The sequence below is a fragment of the Penicillium concentricum genome, assembly GCF_028827145.1.
Source record: "Penicillium concentricum strain IBT 3081 chromosome Unknown utg000002l_segment0_segment0, whole genome shotgun sequence".
In the NCBI taxonomy this organism is placed as follows: domain Eukaryota; kingdom Fungi; phylum Ascomycota; class Eurotiomycetes; order Eurotiales; family Aspergillaceae; genus Penicillium; species Penicillium concentricum.
In genome coordinates this window covers 8030570-8049787 of record NW_026622755.1, presented here as the reverse complement: position 1 = coordinate 8049787, position 19218 = coordinate 8030570, and the positions used below count along the sequence as shown (strand labels likewise).

The 19218-nt window shown below is 47.0% G+C and overlaps 4 protein-coding genes across 4 annotated transcripts; 3 read left to right on the top strand and 1 right to left on the bottom strand.

Moving 5' to 3' along the window:
• Nucleotides 1-1433: 1433 nt before the first annotated feature.
• Nucleotides 1434-2435, top strand: N7517_006777 (WSC domain-containing protein; the record flags this gene model as incomplete). Its single annotated transcript, XM_056724507.1, has 3 exons — nt 1434-1761; nt 1826-2331; nt 2385-2435. 3 exons carry the CDS (start codon nt 1434-1436, stop codon nt 2403-2405), a joined length of 855 nt encoding a protein of 284 aa, XP_056580757.1. The 3' UTR covers nt 2406-2435.
• Nucleotides 2436-12154: 9719 nt separating this feature from the next.
• Nucleotides 12155-13347, top strand: N7517_006776 (Zinc finger C2H2; the record flags this gene model as incomplete). Its single annotated transcript, XM_056724506.1, has 4 exons — nt 12155-12391; nt 12444-12577; nt 12652-13177; nt 13237-13347. The coding sequence occupies 4 exons, from the start codon at nt 12155-12157 to the stop codon at nt 13345-13347; spliced, it is 1008 nt and encodes a 335-aa protein (XP_056580756.1).
• A 1750-nt stretch (nt 13348-15097) lies between these two features.
• N7517_006775 (gamma-glutamyltransferase family protein) lies at nt 15098-17092 on the bottom strand (the record flags this gene model as incomplete). The annotated part of the gene is made up of 4 exons (XM_056724505.1): nt 15098-16375; nt 16428-16777; nt 16842-16860; nt 16928-17092. The coding sequence occupies 4 exons, from the start codon at nt 17090-17092 to the stop codon at nt 15098-15100; spliced, it is 1812 nt and encodes a 603-aa protein (XP_056580755.1).
• A 630-nt stretch (nt 17093-17722) lies between these two features.
• Nucleotides 17723-19072, top strand: N7517_006774 (uncharacterized protein; the record flags this gene model as incomplete). Its single annotated transcript, XM_056724504.1, has 3 exons — nt 17723-17916; nt 17979-18297; nt 18353-19072. The coding sequence occupies 3 exons, from the start codon at nt 17723-17725 to the stop codon at nt 19070-19072; spliced, it is 1233 nt and encodes a 410-aa protein (XP_056580754.1).
• Nucleotides 19073-19218: the final 146 nt, after the last annotated feature.

Below are 19218 nucleotides of genomic sequence, written 5' to 3'. Positions count from 1 at the left end.
TGTTACAGGAATACAATGTATACATAAAGAACAGGTCATAATTTGGTACGCTCCACTCGGGAGTGGCCGCTCATTACCCATGGAAATAATTTTGATGGAAAAGGGGCATAGAGATACTTAAAGATATACCTACGGAGTAGAGATATTAAGTGCACTCGAAGCATAAGGCTGAATGTTAAATCAATCCTTCAAGTTTCATGTTTCATGTATGTACGGAGAAGTCCGTAATCAGAACGTTCTTAGCGCTTATACGGGGTATGGAAATTGGCTCCGCCGGGGAAATTACATAGCCCGCTTCATGGTATTTTTCTTTTTCAGAACTCGGCCGTAATCTGTCAAATGGAGATCTGAATTTCCTCTCAAGCCTGAGACAGCCAAGGATGCACTTATCAGCCACAAAGGACCGTGGCGTAATCTGTACGGGTCATTTACACAGAGAACACAGCAGATCATATGGAAGCCGATCCTCTGAAACGGAATGAAGCGTTAGCCGAGGACGAACTGTACAATTTTTGAGGGGTAAAACAAGTCGTCATCAAGGGTCCTTCATGTGGCAAGGATGATCTTTCATAAGTGTAAAGTAATACATAACATATTGGATATTGAATATTGGACACACAATGAGAGTCTCATAATCACCGCTTAGTACCCAAAGTAGACTAGCGGCATGCCCAAAGGTTCCATTTAGCTGCCGTGTTTGACCAAAATAGGAAATGGATCAGCCACGGTCCCTTGGTTTACCTGGGCGGTACCTGATTACCTAATTATATTTCGACGTATCATTGGACTGTTTATTTGTATACCTGATACTGTACCATACACGGAGCAAACAACAATGAAACCACCCGTGAAAGACCTGCGCTGAAAGTACCCGGTACTCGACTGCACCAGGGCCTTCCCCCCATATTCCAAGTACCTCATACCTTCTCCGGGGAACACAGACCCCTTGACAGTCCCTTTCCCAAGGGATCCATTTATCCGTCACTTCTCTTTCCTCCTGATCTTCCCACCTCCCCTTTGTACACACATTCGTTACTTTCTTCGCTCGTTTACTCCCTTTTATCTGGGGGTTATCAACTGGACTGCTTCTTAATTCACGGTCGCTCTCTCTATCCCGACCTAAGGGGTGAAACCTCTACTCGACCACGTACTTCGGGTACCCGTCAACACAACGCGAAATCACCTTTCACTTTTTCCGACAAAACATCGACTTTCTCATTAGATACGCCCTGGGTATCTGAATAATTCCGAACCAACGTGGTGGACAGTCTGAGAACAAACGACGTCTACCGGCATACATTCAAACAGAAGTTCTTGAGGGTTACGCAGGCCGTTCCCAGTCCTTCGTCAACCACCCCTGCGACTGTGTCCAGCGGTGTTTACTTTACTCGCAGATTTCAATATTCGACTTCCCTACACTCTCCCAACACATCATGCTTTTCAACACTCAAGGCGCCCTCGCGGTGTCTAGTGTGCTAATGGCAGCCACAGCAGTTGCAAAAGACTTCAAGGTGCTTCCTCGCGGCCAACCAATAGGGACACTTCAGGGTTGCTACTCCAGCATTCCTGGATACGGAAAGGCAACAAGCTGGACGTTCCAGAGTTCCGGATGGTGTCTAAACTACTGTGCCAAGGACTACGCAGCATTTGCTTTGACAGCAGGTTCTGACTGTGTGTGCGGTAACACGCTACCACCCTCCAGTTCCAAGGTTTCAAGCGACAAATGCAACAAGCCATGCACTGGCTGGCCCGATGATATGTGTATGTCTATATCGTCGACCCATCGGTCTCGGAGAATTGACTTGCTAACAATAATCTCGAATAGGCGGTGGTACCAAGTACTACTCTATCTATACCACAAATTTGGAAGACGATGTCCCTACGTACGCCGACGAAACCAAGTCCACCACAACCACGAGCACTAGCGACAGCAAGACTACGACGCAAACCGACGAGGCTGCTGCCACCACCACTTCCACTACTTCAGATAGTGTAAGGACAGAGACCGCGACAGCGGAGGCCAGCCCGAGCACTGTCCCTGAAGAAGATATCGAAGAAAAGTCCTCTAAGAGCAAGAATACTGCCGCAATTGCAGCCGGAGTCGTTATCGGAGTGGTTGGATTCGCTGCTCTCTGCGGTGCTGTCTTCTTCTGGTGGCGATCCAAGAAGAACAAGGCCGGTGCTGCGGGTGGGGCCACTGGTGGCTATGGCCGTGACTCGGGTCCGCCATCGATGTCCGATTCTCGGTTCGATGGGGACTACATGGCTCAGCGCCGCCAAAGCAATGGCAGCATCGATGATGACCATGACTTCTCTCGTCGGATCTTGCAGGTAAGCATGCGCGACACCTAATAAAATTGTTCCCAAGCTGACTTCTGATACAGGTGACGAACCCCGATCGCTAAACCAATACCCATTTTTCGAACCATTCATGCTTCTCTCCTTCCTTCTCTCCACTCGGTATTAGCGAAACCCACGTCCTTTCTGCCTCGATCGAACTCCGTCGCGAGCGCTTCCCCATCCTGTTGTCATTATTTTTCACTCGGGTTTTTCAGCGGAGTTATGATATCCGAACAGCATATGGCTCGACCCAAGTCGGTGTCCCCCAGCTAGTGACCTGCTATCTCTTCGGCCCTGCCTCTGAGTTGCTTTTCGCCAACCCGCCCCGTGACTGCTTCTCGAATGGTGTTACGATGCTTCTCGACCAGCATCTCTTCGGATCTACATTGGGAAATCAACCGCACCATGGGCCTTCTCTGCCGAAGACCCGATCATTGCATCTTGTTCAATTATAGTGAAGTCTCCGTGGATATAGAAACGTTGTTCTCGAAAAGGCGTTTCTTTCTATTTCGGCTCTATCGATGCTCGCCATTTTCCTTTTTATGAGCAAACCATTCATTTTTATGTGATTCTCTTTTACTTTTTTCTCGTTCTGGTCTCTCCTCCAGTTTCCAGTCAGATCTTTGACGATCAGTCCCATAATGAGCTTCTCGCTTTCTGCAATTCGCTCCGATTTGGTCTAATTCGGGGATGGGTGACTGGAATAGGCGAGATCAACCAGCTGTACTTAATGTGAGAATGGATATGCACATCAGTCTGCGGTTATTTTCTTGTAGGCTAAAATAATGGTGGTTTCTGGCTCTGCTTTTGCATGTCCCGGACGAGCAGTTCGTCTCTATATCTTGGATATCTCTGACATCTCTGAATTATCTATCTATTCAATCACAAAATTTTATTGACGATCTTCTGTCTCGAATAGTTCATTTCCTATATATATACTGGTCCTAGCTGCTGAATCAATATACCCAGGTCAAGGTCAACTATATATCAACGTGACCTTCGGCCAACTCCCGGGGTCTATTGCAGTCAATACATGTGCGGCATCACTTCTACACCGAGCTTTTCATACGAACAATAGAGTTCATTGTCAGATATATTACGTCACAACCTTTAAATCGACTGGAATTCGGGGATTGGGGATTGCAGAAAAGAGTGACGCTAAAATGTCTATCCCTATATCCGCTCTATATATCTTGACCTCCATCACCACTAGGGCATGATGAGCATAGGTAAGCAATATTAAGAGCACATAGAAGAGCGATCTCACTTCAGATGAGGTAGCATACATCTTGCTGCTTCAGATAGCGCAACTATATCGTATGTATGTGCTGGGTCAGTTTCAATGCAACAAAAGTCATGCGATATTGTCCCAGTCCTAGCCAGTTTCACAATGCTGAGTTGATGAGATTAAGACTCCTGATCAATCCCAAGAGTCTTAGCTCTATAGTTACCCTCGATACCCACTGACCTAAAGAAGAATATATCGAAGAACTTACTACCATACAACAGGACTACGCCCACCCACATATGCCAACCATGCTACGCAGATACACACCATCAGATGCAGCAGCAGGCCTCAAGCCAGAAACCTAGACCGAGAATGAACCTCTTCCAAAAGAGGCCAAGAATATCACTCTCACCACTACAACAAAGCAACAACCTAACTCAACCCCCCGTCCCCCTTCATATGCATACCACATAGCCCAGCACAGTCTCGTACTGTTAGTCTCAGCAGGCGGTCTGATACCTGTAGCACAGCCTAATGACAGCATGGCTTCCACATGGTGGTGTAAGTTTAACACACAAGGTGAACCGTCTTGAGCGTATGCATCGGACCATGGGACAACCTTTCGTCGCATTGAGCAGCAGAAAAAGTCGTACTCATCATACTAGACAGAAGTATTGCCGAAATTACCGGTGTCGGAAACTGCTCCGGTGATGCCACAGACAAGTGGACTGCCTGTCGTCGGATTCAACCCGCTTCGTGGTGAGAAGGCATGCGTGCTGTTGGGCGGTGGGATTGGGATTGTTAGTTCTGAGTGTACTATCGAGGATAAGAGTACTAGTGTAGGGCTTGGCTGGTGGGGATCCAGGCTTCTTGAGACTTGGACTTGGTTGGGCACGGGTCGAATGGGTTGACTGGCGTCAAGGGGACACTTCATCATCGTGAGGTAGAAGGTATGCTGCCGATGGAGAGAAGTTGAATACTCGGGAGATGATGGATATGTCGAGGGAGTCACTGAATGTTGGAGTTTGTTGCTGGTTGAGATGGTTGATGTTGGATGACGAGCGTAAAGATTCGACCTAGGGTGACTGCACATAGCAAGGTGTTCTGCAAAGTCCACCGTAATAGAGAAGACTTCTTCAGGGGGAGAAATCTGCAGGAAGAAGAAGAAAAAGAAGAAGAAGCGTGAGCTGAGGAAAAGGAGCTTTGAGATAGGGCTCTTTTGCTGTTCATACAGCGTTGGGTCCTGTCCTGCAATTTGTGATATGGGTCGTTACAATTCTCCAAAAACCAGAGCGAAACGAAGTATCGAGCTACCCAAAAATTGAGCCCGAACTTCAGTTAGCAAATGTAGTTGAGAGATGGGCGAGAGACCCATTCAAAGGGTGTCCCTTGAACCCCCGAGGACGCCCACATCGCTCTTGGGTTAGGAATGATTGAGCGAGTATCAATCGATCCAGTTCAGTTCGGCCTTCATCTTTCAAACGCGGACAAGAGGAAGACCTCCAACTACCCTTCGCTGATGCCTAGCATGATATCCCCTCACTTTCCATGACATCAGGAAAGAGATACACACAGACCTCAAAAAAGCCACATTGGTCATGATTGCCAACTGGCTAGCCCCAACAGTAACCAACTAGTAGCTAGTCATAACCGCACAGCATCTCCTCCTGACATACCTCCCGAGATCGACGGTCCAAGTAGATCAAGGTAAGACCCAACAGCGGCTAGGCGGACTTGACCCGGACTTGATCCGGGCTCGACAGCCACATGGGTCCAAGTGAAGCAAATATAGCGACGATCTAGACCTGCAGGAAAGAGAAAAGAGATTGGAGGACGCTAGTCTAGTTGGTAGTCTGTTACAGCTGAAAATCAGGTTGATAAAATAACCCTTGGAACAAAGAATATGGAGTATCTCCCACTGGACACCCTCCGCTATATGAACAGACTAGTGTGGATATAACATGGAGACTAGTCGAACGGACTGTTAAGAGTCTTCCTGACTCGCAAAGTCAAAGATTGCCACTCTTCGCCAAATACTTCCCTGACTCCATACATGGTCCCATATTCCTTCTCATTAACCCATGTCAAATATAAAGTCTATATTGTATCCGTACATACGGCGTACATTGCCGACATACCCGGAAATGATATGGAACAGGCGCTGATCGATATAGCAATATAAATATACCCAAAAGGGTCTAGAGGGTAACGATAACCCACTAACCATTCCTATTTTCAGCCCCCCCAATCGGACAATTGTTACACGATCATCCTCAGACTATAGAAAATCGAGCCAATAGAGATTGCAGCAAAACCAACAGCGTCAAGCATGACCAGGCAGATGCACGCTGGCGCCCAGAACATCGGATGCGTGATGTCATGCGTGTGGTGATCCTCTATTAAACCCTTGGCCATGCAGAGTTGAGCGCATTAATATAAATATTCTGATTGGTTCCAAGTTGTTGTTGGTGTGCAGAATAGCAATTACTCCGCGAATGGGGAATCCTACCGTTGGCTACAATAGACGGTGTAATGTTCCTTAATTAGCTTTGTGAGGTAACCCTGTCATGCTAGTAGCTAGTCTACTTTAGCTGGATATAGCTACGACTGGATTGAGCTTAGCGGGTGTTCTCATTAGAGCAATCTACGGAGTAGGCGGACTAGTTTAGTGCAATGAAGTGCAAACTGAGGAGCTCACCGACAATGGACAACGACACCCGTTGAGTGATCTACAAAGGCCCACAGTTGGCCATGTGGTCTCGATGGTCGAAGCGAAGGGATCAGCTCCCTCGCACATCGGAAGATATGACTCTCCGTAACGGCAGGTCTCCGCAAAAGAAACTCTGTATAAGGAAATGAGAAGAGGAAAAAAGGGGTAATCGGAAGAATCAACGAACCATGATCCGAGTACGGAAGTACAATATACGTAGATCTAGTTTGCCCCATACTATACAATGTCTGGAGTAAATAAATACCTCCCTGTTTTTAAGAGTTCATTTACACCCCTTTGTGTAGGAGCTTCTTCTTCTGGCCTAGAGCTACATTTTATAGCAAGGTACTTAAGAAAGTATCAGGTTGACTAATTTAAAACCCCCTTTCATCATCCGCTCTAGCGAGTTTTATGACCTCACACAACTAGGATGTCAACGTTCCTGGTAATATTCTGCGTTCATTCTTCGCGTGCTCCATATAGGATATGCATCGTTTCGCCCTATAGGTCGAAGATGTCTCCCGAGCCGATCGGGGGAACCTTGGAATCTCGAGGTACTTTGTAAATGTCGACTAATAATATCGGTATTATGGTTATAAATAAGTATAAAGACAGCAAAGTCATCCCAGATCAGCACGAGCACCTTCCTAATTCTGACGACTTGCGGATTTGTCCATGGACCATGGACACGGTAACAGAGATGAAACATCAAGTTACTTATTCCTATTCAGGTTAAAAGTCATTGCTTCATCGGGAATACACTTACCTGAACATGGCTAGCAGCTCGTCTTGTATGCAGATCCTGCAGTAGTGCCTGCATGGTTACGTGCCCTAAGGTAGCTCTCATTTTCCTTTTTGTAATGTAGCCACATGGGCTACAAGGATGAAGATCCTTGGCGCAAGCCTGGTGCCCACTGTAAATCGAGGAAATGAAGAGGGTTTAAGATTAAAAGTCCCTGACTCGGCCGTCGGTAGTAGGCTTCGAGATGAACTCGGGTGTGTTTGGATTTATCCGTTGCTATAGAAATTAATTAGGAAATTAAAAAGAAAACGCCCAGAGCCAAGACGAATATAAGAGACTAGACCTATCTCAATCAGTTATATATTGTATATAATTTTCCGAATTTTGACTTTCATTGTATGGGGATTGTGATAGACTGAATATAACGATCATTACTAGATATAGGCATCGGTACTCAGGTTGAAAATCTGCCTTGGAAAAAGGTGGCCACATGGCATGATCTGATCGACGGGTCTATCTGAAACGTGACTTAAGCTAGAAGCTGCAGGGGTTTTACGCCTTAGCGTATCTCAGGCGTAAATGTGGAAAAATTCACTTCCAAAAAGTAAAAAAGAAATTCAAGGCTCCACTTTGTAAAGCTCAGGCCTCAATTTCTTTTACCTAGGATTGTGATCTGAGCGTGTGGGGAAAAGGTGGACTTGTATAGGGAGTAGTAGTGATAGCAGATAAGTATAGTAGATCCCGGGGCATAATGGAATTGTACCTAGTTTTTCCAACGTTGTATTCTCATGTTCACATATTCGGTTACTCGAATAATTCCTGCAAGGGTGCTGTATTCGGTATGGTGTGCTTTAGTGCAGACAAATGCCTCATTTACCAAATCCGCTCTAATTTGAGAGGCCACCATTTCCCCGAAACATGACATATTTACATATACAAAATAGAGCATGTAAATTGACTTTAACATGGGCTTCTTTTTTTTTTTTTTCTTATACCAAAGTGCTAGAATACATTTCCTTGGGCACAATCACTAATGACGATGGGTCAGAAAAGACCTTGATAGATAGTGACGATCTGTTCGATAGGATTGGACCGTGAGTGTAGATCGATCACACATTTCGACCTTCTGGACCCTGCTTAGCGAGTTATATATATTTAATATACACATATGGTACATCGAGCCACGTAGGACCCGTTACACCCGAGACACAATCGAAGCGACGGTGGAGCTACTATCAAGAGACGAAAGAAAAGAAGTGAAGATTGAAAAAGGCGATAATCATAGAGATTTGAAAGTGGACCTGCGCTAAGCCCAATTTGTATAATGTACACAGCTGGCATATTCCACGTGGACGCAATTTCAATTACCCTAACGGTGTGAGCTTTACCTATTCGAGTTATCCGAAATGCAAGGAGTCCTTCGAACCTAAAGTATAGCCGATCTCTTGGATTTCTTTTTCCCGAACCCAGTATAGTTCAACCGAGACTTTGGGAATAGCCGCAATTCCAACTTTGTCCAACAAGGTAATGGTATTTTCTACTCCTTAGGTGTCATTGGGATATGATATTTGCTCATTTTAGTAACCATTGCGTGATACCAGTTAAGGATTGCCCAGACCTGGGGGTTGTCTAAGAGCGAATCAGAGATATTAGCACTCTCCCAATCAAACCAATCAGAGTAGATCTGAATCTGAGGTGAGATTCTTCCATGGAAGAATTCATACCTGTATATTGTACTGTGATAGAATCAGGCAACCAATATGTAACATGCAGCCTTATGCCTTTGCCACTTTCTATGGAAAATCACATCCCTAAAAAGGGAGGTTCACTGATCTGGGATGGGAGAGAACCAGGGCCATTAAAAGATTAAAGTGACCTGATTGGAATCCAAGAGCCTCTAAAGCTTGAGAGGGGCTGGTGGGGACAAGAAGAAAGCGCGCATTTACGCTGTTTCTTTTTTTAATTTATATTTTCCTTTTTTATTTCTCCTTTTTTTCTAGTCTTCACAGTTCAAATGTGTAAATTTGATTCCAAGGGATGTACTCCGTACTCTAGACAGTTTGGATCAATTCTGGGGTGTCGATCTGAATCCTGTAAAATACTTTAAAGGGTCAGGAACATAAGGTGTTGATCTTGCACATCTTTTGCGGATAGCTTTCATTTGAATTAATTTATTTCCGAACGGTATGCCAGGCTACTGTCTCGGTTCCTATTTTGTCGACCAGGAGCGAATTAGGAAGTTGAGGTATACTTACTCCGTACGGAGTACGGAGTACTACATTCACAACATATGCCTCTGTTCTGGACGTGGAGTTTATGTCTTCTTTAACATGTGATAAATCAAACCAAAATATTGATTCTCGATGAAAAGTAGACTAGCGTGCACGGCCTATACCCGCCCGTGTTGTAAGCATCTAAAAAAAGAACCAACATCAAATCGAGCTCCCTGACTCGCTCGTTCTATACTGATGATCACAGCCACTTGTATCTTCTTCATCTTCATGGCAATCACCCGTTGCTTACCCGTCTTACTATATACTCCGTACCCCTACAGAATTAATACAACTATTCAGAGTAATCTTCATCTTCAGGTGTTAATAGACTTTTTATAGATCTGTATAGAGAGCATATTCTACTGACAGCTCAGTCTTCAGCCCGCAAAAATACTCACCCGTGAGCATCATCTAGATGCGATTAGTGGATTCCAACAGCGCTACGAAACAACAAGCGCTGTTTGAAAAAAAGGCGGGTTGGGGACATCACCATCCGTAAGATTTGAAGTCTCTAGGATCCACACGCAAGCGAAAAGAGACTATGAGCCATGTGGGAAATTGCAAGCACAGGGGGCAATTGCGCGAACCAGATCCCGGATATCTAATTCCGTCTTAAAAAGACCATTGGCTCGCAATACACCATAATTAATATGTCCCTTTACACCGGAAGTAGCTTAGACAGAGATTATGCACAACAGGACTGATAGCAAATGACGATCGATTTTAATACTGGTCCGAGCCAAAAAAAAAAAAAAAAAAAGGAATATAAAATAAAAGCTTTAATTACCTTGTCGGTATTCCCCAGGCTAAGCCCGCTCTCTGACCCTAACCGCAGCAGCCGATCATGGACAAGACCCCCTCGAGTATAGACATGGATAGAAGGGATGCACATCAGTGTCCAAACTTGGAAGCTGGATAAAAAAGAGGCTGTGATAGTTCCCGCACGCTGCATATACGACATTCTTTTTTTTTCTTTACATCTATATCTAATTACAAAGTCCGTTTCAAGACCCCTGCAAGAATGCCTTGCAGTCCAGATCATGATTTCCATCTGTTGATCATAATCTGCAACGCACATTGTAGACAGTGGATCGTATACGCACATTCCACACCTTCTCCCCCACAGCCACCTATCTAGTGCCCGTGATTTGTTGTTGCATATGTAAACGGTCGCGATAGTGACGGGCGTCAGCACGGGACATATCCAAGCCCTGAATGATCCTTCGAGGACCCCTGCATAATGTGCACGCCCACTTGTGATTTTAGTTTATTGTTCCTTGATCTTTTTAGGGATTTGCTTTGCAGAAGGATTCATTCCAGAAATATAGGGGAATCAGGGATAGTGCCAATAGCGTGTTTTAGTGATGCAGTAGTATGTATATTAAGGACTTAAATTTTGGCGAGTATGGAGTACAACATATTGTGTAACCGTAATTGCCACTGGAATTCCGGCTTCTGATGCTTACTCTGCCACGAGGGTGACAGGGGGAGCTATTCTCCGGGTGCATGGGGTGGGGTGCATAGCCCCTGGACATCTGGAAATCATATATCTTATAGCATATAAATCAATAGTACAATATATAGAGCAGAAATATAGTAACCGTTCCACCATGTGGTATCCCCCGGACGAACACTGACGTTTTGAGAGTCGGAGCCGGGAGTTGGGGTATCCCCAAGAGTCAAGGATCGGCACACTGAAACAAAAGTGTAAACTTTGGAAAATATGCCAAGACTCGCCAAGGGCCCCCCAGGCTGACTGTCTTTTTATTTTTATTTTATTATTTTATATTATTTATTGGATATTTTAATTTTACCCTTTCTTCTTTTGGTTTAGTGCTACCTACGTAGTTCAGTTTAATCGACTTGGACTTTGGTTGAGGCTTTGGATCCATGGATCCACCGGATCTCCCGTTCAGATATTCTCCATTTCCATGTTTTAGCGAATAAAGAATAGGTATTTGAAAGTTATCGGGAATGTCTATCTTCCATTGCACATGCCAACTGGTGGTCTATACCTATTCCTAATCGAGATAATTTTCCGCCAGTTGCAGCCCTGTAGCCTTTACATACTACCAGATTAGGATTAGCGCTTCCTATTCTGTCCTTGCGAGTTGCCTAAACCAGCGCACTCTCCACCGGTATTTACCTTAGGTTTCTGATGGGGCAAACCCGTTGCATTCCGTGAGAGCTTGGACGATGTGTAAGCTCCACGCGGGATTTGGAATATCAGAACCATCTTACTTCGTTTTCTGTTCAATGAGGAATATTTTTCGTTAAAACGTTGGGATGGCATTTAGGAGATAATTTCCACGAGCACTATACATTCAAGGGTAGGAAACACTAAATCATTCACAATAATCACCCATTTCGGAACAGCAAAAATAGTACCAACACAGCCAACGGGTTATTCCGCCAAATCTCTTATAGGTCATTAAAGGACGGACTGGAAAGTGCGCCTCAGCCGCACTGGCTCTAATGCAATCCCCTGTCGTGTAAATTTAGTACGGCTTATGCTCTGATCATCCCGAGATCTCCACGCCCGTGCTGTTTTTTTTCCCTGGATCTCAGTTAGCCTGACTTAGTTGGATTTTATTGTTGGATTTTATTATTAGCATGTTAATTCATTTATTTTTGTTTTATTAATTTCCTCCAATTTACTCAAAGTCTATTAATCCGTCTCGTAGATCTGTAGGAACAGCACTTTTAGTGTGCATATCGTTCCCTCTATATCAGTCCACCCTCCTCTCTTCTTCGTCTCTTCTCTTCCTTCAGGATTCTCTGCCTATTAAAAACCCAACCCTATATCTTATATTATTCTATTCCTATACTTCTCTACTCTTTCTACTTCTCTTTTACACATCATGGCCCGGGGATCCTCAGGGCGCAGTCCAAACCATATCGTCTCGGTCTTGAACTCGCCTTCCATCTCCTCTTCTTCACCCGAACCTCAACTTGCTTCCAACATGGGCCGGAAGAACATGCGTCAGAACTCCGAGGATGCCACTATGCCCGTCACCTATACACCCACCACCCATCGCATCAGCAAGGCCAAGAAGGGAAAGCGCGTACACGCCTGCACATCCCCAGGATGCGAAAAGGTCGGCGCAATCATATACACCTATCGAATCAATTAAACTGACTCGATTGCAGGTCTTCACCAGGGCTGAGCACCGAAGACGCCATGAGTTGAACCACAATCCTGAGGCCTCATACCGCTGCGCAACACAAGGATGCAAGAAAGCATTCCACCGCGCCGATCTACTTGCGCGCCACATGGAGAGACAGTGAGTACTACGGGAGGCTTTTTTTTTTTTTTTTTTTTTTTTTGCGATATGGCGCATACTAACAATCATGGCAGCGAACTCGAATCGCAACCAGAACAGTCCTGGGCATCCAACACCCAAAAGCCCATCGTAACCGAGTCCACTGTCCCGCGCTGTATGTCAATGGATCACGGAATGCCATTGACCGTAACCTCCCATTCACACTCCATGTCCATCGGTTCACTCGTGGGACCTGGGATTCACCCGGACCTGGCCAACGACGGCTCATTAATGTGGAGCGGCATGGACTTGCCTCTACAGCCCCGCCCGGCCTTCCATAGCCAGCTCCCCGACTCCGTTGACGATAGCCCGTTCTATTCCTCCCCAGCGGACACCTGCCCCTCGCCTTTGTCGGATGCGACATTCTCTCTTCCTCCCCACTCTAGCTCCTCTATCTCTTCGTCTGTGTCTGTCATCGATCAGTACCCGAAGAATATCCTGAAGGGCGATGTCACTTCGTCTCCGCTTCAGATACACAATACTCTCCGCTGGGATACTGATGCGGGCATGCCTCCGTCGCATTTAGTTCCCATGTCCATGGGAGAGAATATGATCCAGCCAGTGAGTGTTTTTTTTTTCTCTTTGTGATTATTTGGTACCATGAACTAACATATCCATAGCCCGTTCAGTGCCACTACCCCTCCCCGTCGTGGTCTAGTGCAGACTGCCTTCCCTACGAGGACCAGGTCCACTCCATGCACCAATTCCAGCCCGTGACCTGGGGCATGTGAAAAGATCATCGAAGCTCTTTGATCATTGATCATTGATCATAGACTGAATCTTATGACTACACGAGCATTTACCTCCATACGATACCAGGACGATCCAGCCCTGGAAAACCTTGGACTCCAAAGACAACACATGTGGGTCCAAGGGACGGCAATCCCGAGGGCTACTGGTGTAGGGAAAAGTCTCGACTCCCTACAAATGCCTCAATCGTCATTCGCAAGGCTCTCCACTGTCTCCATTGCCCGGAGAGTGACCACCTGGACTCCGGATCCACCGGTCGCGGTCCCAGCACCCAACCAATTCTTTCTAAATAGAAAGACCAAAGAAATAACCGATCTCCCGATATCGGTTTGATTTGGTCCCAGAACCGAACTGGGAGTTAGATGTTTTTTTTTTCCCTTTGTTTGACGTGTTTCTTTATGTGTGATTTCCGACGACACGATCATGATTTCTTTCCCTTTTTCAATTGTTGTCTATACCATCTATACCCCTGCCATTTTCAAATGTACAAATTTCGATTTCCCCAGCATTTTACATTTTACTCCAAATTTGAGATATTAAACTAAAATCCAATCTAAAGTTCAAATAATAAATCTTGGAACCATGGCTCGGTTAGCCGTTCCAGGCAAGCGAGATAAGCGATTATCCGATTTGAGCGGAAATGGATTCCATTTCAATTAAATAATCTTATATAAGGCGGGACAAAGCGACCTTCCAACCTTGGAAAGAAAAACAAACTTATCAAAATCTCGATTAAGCGCCCACGGCCACAGTAATTCCCCCCAAAAAAACATACCATGTCTACCCGAAAGAGACACACCTCTCTCGGCCGGATTTTGGAGTCTTAGACTCAGAACACTCTAATCTCCACTTCACATTCCCGGACACCCGGAAATCCGATTTAACGCTGGATAAGGAGACCAGAGACTATTCTCAATCTGGTAAACGGACAGGCTCTCTCCACCTCCCCGCTAGACTGGTTCTGGGAATACCAATTGGGTGGAGTATTTCATCTCGCGTGGAGAGGTGGGTTTCGATCTGGATTTGGATTAGGTCTTGGTCTTGGTCTTGGGGACTATACAACATAGTATGTAGAACGGAGTACGGAGTACTCCGTATGAAGTATGGATTGACTTGATTCTAGACGGGGATTGAAACCTGATATTTGGTTTATGATTCATCACACTTGTACTTCGTATATTGACGATCTTTTCTTGTGGTAAGAATGGTGAATGTTGTTTTTTTTTTTGACGGAGTACTCCGGACCGAGACCGAGAACCGTCTGCTTTGGCGAGCTGTCGCGGATTCGGCTGTGGGGCACGGTAAGTCTGGCGTGTCGATCAGGGGTTCTTGAGTCACGCGGCTTTTTGAAGGCCTTAGGCTTTCGATCGGACTTGCCTGCTTGAGTGATGATGTGCGGTTGCTCTTTATTTTGGTGGTTGGGGTTGAATTGTGCGGTTGTTGTGGAGTGTGAAGTACCGAGTGGTGTTGTGATGGATGTATACTGATGTAGTTTGTGTAGGTGATGGCTGGGGGAATGCCTTACCTATATTGTAGGGATTAAGATCGCATCGAGACTTGTACGTCGGTACTCCGTAAAGGGATCCGAAACAGATATGAAGATGTTTAAAGAAAAAATAAAAAAGAGAAACAGAAAAAAGTAAAGTAGACAGTCTGGGTTTCCTGATATGATCACTTTAACTATGTACATAGTCTGCAATTGAATTTTGATACCCATCATTCTCAACATACCTACAGCAAAGGGAACGCCATCCCATCGCCTCGAGGATCACTGCCTGCAGCGTAAACCATCTTCCCGTCATCGTAGTACGAGCGAATGATCTGGCCACGACCAAACATAGCCCGCTTCCAACCAGTCAACACCTCAACCTTGTGACCAAGACCACGCAGACCCTCCACAGTAGCGTCGCTGATACCCTCCTCAACCCACACCGTGCGGTCAGTACTCTCATCCGTCGGCGCAGCAAGACAGAAGCGCGGCGAATCGAGCGCTGCCTGGGGATGATAACCAAAGGCAAGCATGTTGAGCATAACCTGCACATGACCCTGCGGCTGCATAAAGCCACCCATGACACCGTAAACAGAGTGCAAGGAGCCATCGGCGATATTAGTGATAAGAGCGGGGATGATAGTGTGGTATGGTCGCTTTTGGGGGGCCAGGACGTTAGGGTGACCTTCCTGCAGCGAGAAATTGGCACCACGGTTCTGCAGCGTGAAGCCACAGCCAGCAGGGATGATGGCCGTTCCGAACCCAGCGTAGTTGCTGTTGATGAAAGAGATACCGTTGCCCTCACTGTCCGTTACTGCGAAGTACACTGTGTCGCAGTGGTTGTGTGCTGGACTGCCGTGGTCCATGATATCTGCTGCGCGTTCGGGTGTGAACAGCTTCGCCCGTTCTGCGAGGTATGCGCGGTCGAGTAGGCCCTGCGAAGGCACGCGCTCCACGTCTGGGTCTGTGACCCACCAGCCTGCGTCGGCGAAGGCGATGCGCAGACTCTCAATCACGGCGTGTAGGTACTCGGCTGAGTTATGCTGGGCCTCGGTGAACTTGGGGATCTTGCCCGCTTTCTCGAGTTCCTCCATGATACCAAGTGCCATTAGTGCCACGATGCCCTGGCCATTGGGTGGGTGCTCCCAGATCTCGACGCCCTGGTTGGCTTCGCCTTCTGTGCCGGGTGTCGCTTTGGAGACGATGTCCTGGCCGGTGAACTTGAGTGAGATTGCGTCGACTTCCTGGGTCCCGATCTCGGCGTGGTAGGCTAGATCTTCGAGTGACATATAGCCGCCCTGATCTTGGACCACCTTGACGATGGCTTCTGCGATCCGGCCCTGGTAGAATCCTTTCTTGCCCCCTGCCGCGAGCGCGCGGAAGGTCTTGGCCAGAGTGGGATTCTTCATGATCTCGCCTGGAAGCGGGGCTCGGACACCATCTTTGGCTGAAGGATCGACTTTCAACATCTCGCGGAAATTAGGAGATGCATTGCGGATATCGTTCTCAGAGTCATTCCACTGTGCGCGGGTTAGGTCACGGTACGATTGCGATTGGACATCGAGTACTTACACCCTGAGACGAAAGCTCCGACACAGGGAACCCCTCCTCTCCCAGCTCAATAGCAGGCTGTAGAATCTGCTCGAGCGATAACTTACCACTGCCGAACTTCTCAATTGTATCAACCCATCCTGCCGCCGCTCCAGGCGTAGTCGCAGCTAAAGCATTCAACATAGGCATGTTGCCCGGCTGGCCAGGTGCCAGACCGAGGTCCTTGCGGATTTTCTCCAAGCTAGCACTACCAGGGTACCGACCAGAGCCATTCAGCGCATGCACCTTCTTTGTCTTGGCATTGTAGAAGAGACAGAACATATCACCTCCGATACCCGTGGAGCAGGGCTCAGTCATGTTGAGTCCGGCGGCTGTCGAAGCGTGAGATTAATTCATTGTTTGCTGTGATTAGGCAACTCGAGAGGCAAGACTTACCCACGGCAACAGCAGCATCCTAAACAAGAGTATCAAAGTCAGTATTGAAGTTCAATACGACACATAGAATCGAACAAGGTTCATACCGCTGCGTTTCCACCCTGGCTTAAGATCTTATGACCCGCGGCAGCGGCTAGTGGTTGACTGCATGATATGATTCCCTTGGTGCTGTGGACAGTACTCCGTCGACTAGCAAATGGGACATAGTCCGCATTCGAGCGGGTGTATACGGCTTTGGCGTTGAGTGGCATGGCTTGGATGATAGAGAAGTGGGATGGTGGGGGATATGGGGATATATGAGGGCCCCGGGGGGGAGATATATGCTTATTAACCCCCACCAATTCTCCAGGTCACAAAGAAAAAGGTCGACGACTTTTGATTGGGGGAAGTTGCGTTGACGGATGACTCCAACCTTTTGTAAACCTTATGATTACCTGATATAAATATCCACTTCGTTTGGGGGTCCACCTACTTTTGTACTTGCATGTGTAGCCCTGGAGAGACTCGATTCCCCGGACTATTTAAGCCTCCTAAGAGGGCCCTACTAAATACATATATGTTGGAGCATATACCAAAATGAAAAGCTCGAGAATCCGCTGTAAAGGTATAAGCTCCTGATTAGGAGACAAAGGGGCTTAACTTATATATATCGGATATATCTCGGAGTCATGGATGCTCCCTAACCTCGGTCAAAGATACCGGGGAGGGTATGACGCATCTCTCTATCAGGCTGAAGGACAAGTCGAAGAGTCAAGATAGCCGGGATGATGATTAACTCACCGCCCCGGTCTTCGGAGTACCAATTAATCCCCCTTCAGTTCCCCTCATGAACTATACCATATCTGATGAAATCTTGAGAAAAAGGCCTCTGATGGAGCAGCATGGTGGTATTTGTCGACCTCGACGATGCAATTGCAGATGGATCGGCATTCTTGGAGAATCCATACCCTTTGATGGTTGACCCCATCACGTCGGAGTCGGCGGAACTACCCGCATCGTCTTCCCCGAATGAAACGACTGAGGAGACCCTAAACCCCAATCGAAATGGGTTCTCCGCGGCTTTGAGTTGTTACCCGTATGTCTTTGCCTTCCCGACGGCAAATAATATCCAGACCCAGCTAACACATCACCCTACAGCATCGTCAAAGAATTAGCTCGCGCCATCGACCTGAATACCCTGTACGCCCTCTCGAATACATGTCGCCAGTTTCATGTGAACTTGGCACCCTTCCGCCACCAACTAGTGAGAGAGACTCTCCGATGCGAGAATGAATACATCGAAACCCTAGCAGAGATGCTAGACAGCGGCTCTGTCCTCCCAGACAGCGTCAAATCAGTTATACGACTACTAAGCCGTCCCAGTGGCGAGCATACCCGTATGACTCGCGGGAAAGTGGCCAAATGCGCGCGCGACATGGTGGGCGAATGTCGACGCTGCGCAAAGCTTGTATGCAGAGTAAGCCAAATCCGTTCCCCCGAACAAAGACTAAATCGCTAAACCTATTCTGCAGAACTGCACAATCAAACCCCCTTCTAAGCCAGCACTTAAAAACCGTATCCGTCGCCTCTGCGCACCATGCGGATCAGCGCCACTCTCCTCCCACCTCTCCTACCCATCCACCGATCCGCACAACCCCGAGCCATGGGATGAGAACAGCGTCGCGGCTATTGCCTTCGCGCGCAACCCATGCAATTGCGAGGAAGCCGTCTGGCTGTGCACGCAGTGTGGAATGACGCTGCGCAGTAATGACACGACATACCGTCGTGTCTGGGCATGGCGCACGCGCTACAGCACGTATCTCGGCGGAGGACTGGGTACTGGTATTGGTGAAGGCTCCCATGGCGTTAAGTGTGGACGTGGAGAGAGCTGCCTTGCTGCGCAGGAGATTGAGCTTGAGGTTGACTGTGAGGCTGATGAAGGATCTGGGTCTGACACTAGTAGTACTGAACAGAGTCATGCGGCTCCTCCATCGTTTGGTCATGAGGGGGCTGGTGTCTCGACAGATACCCATGATGATGAGGAGCCCGGGTATTCCAGGCAGGAGGTTATTGGGTTGGGTGGTGTTGTGAAGCATAAGTCTAAGAAGAGGGTTCATGTTGGTGCTTGTGTTGTTGAGTATGAGGATGAGAGGGAGACGGGGAATTATCTTGAGAGGGAGGAAAAGGGTTTATATCGCGGTTGGTGTGGGTGGTGTTCTAGGGTGATTCCGGCGCAGAGCGAGCTGGCTTGATTGATTTTGCTTATTTGGACTGTCTGATTTAGGGCTTTGCATGTTGCATGTTGCATTTGATGCTTGAGCAACCTTTCTACTCTTTACGACTGATGTCATTGGCGAAAATACTGGCCTTGCATATGACATAGATCATGAGACATGAC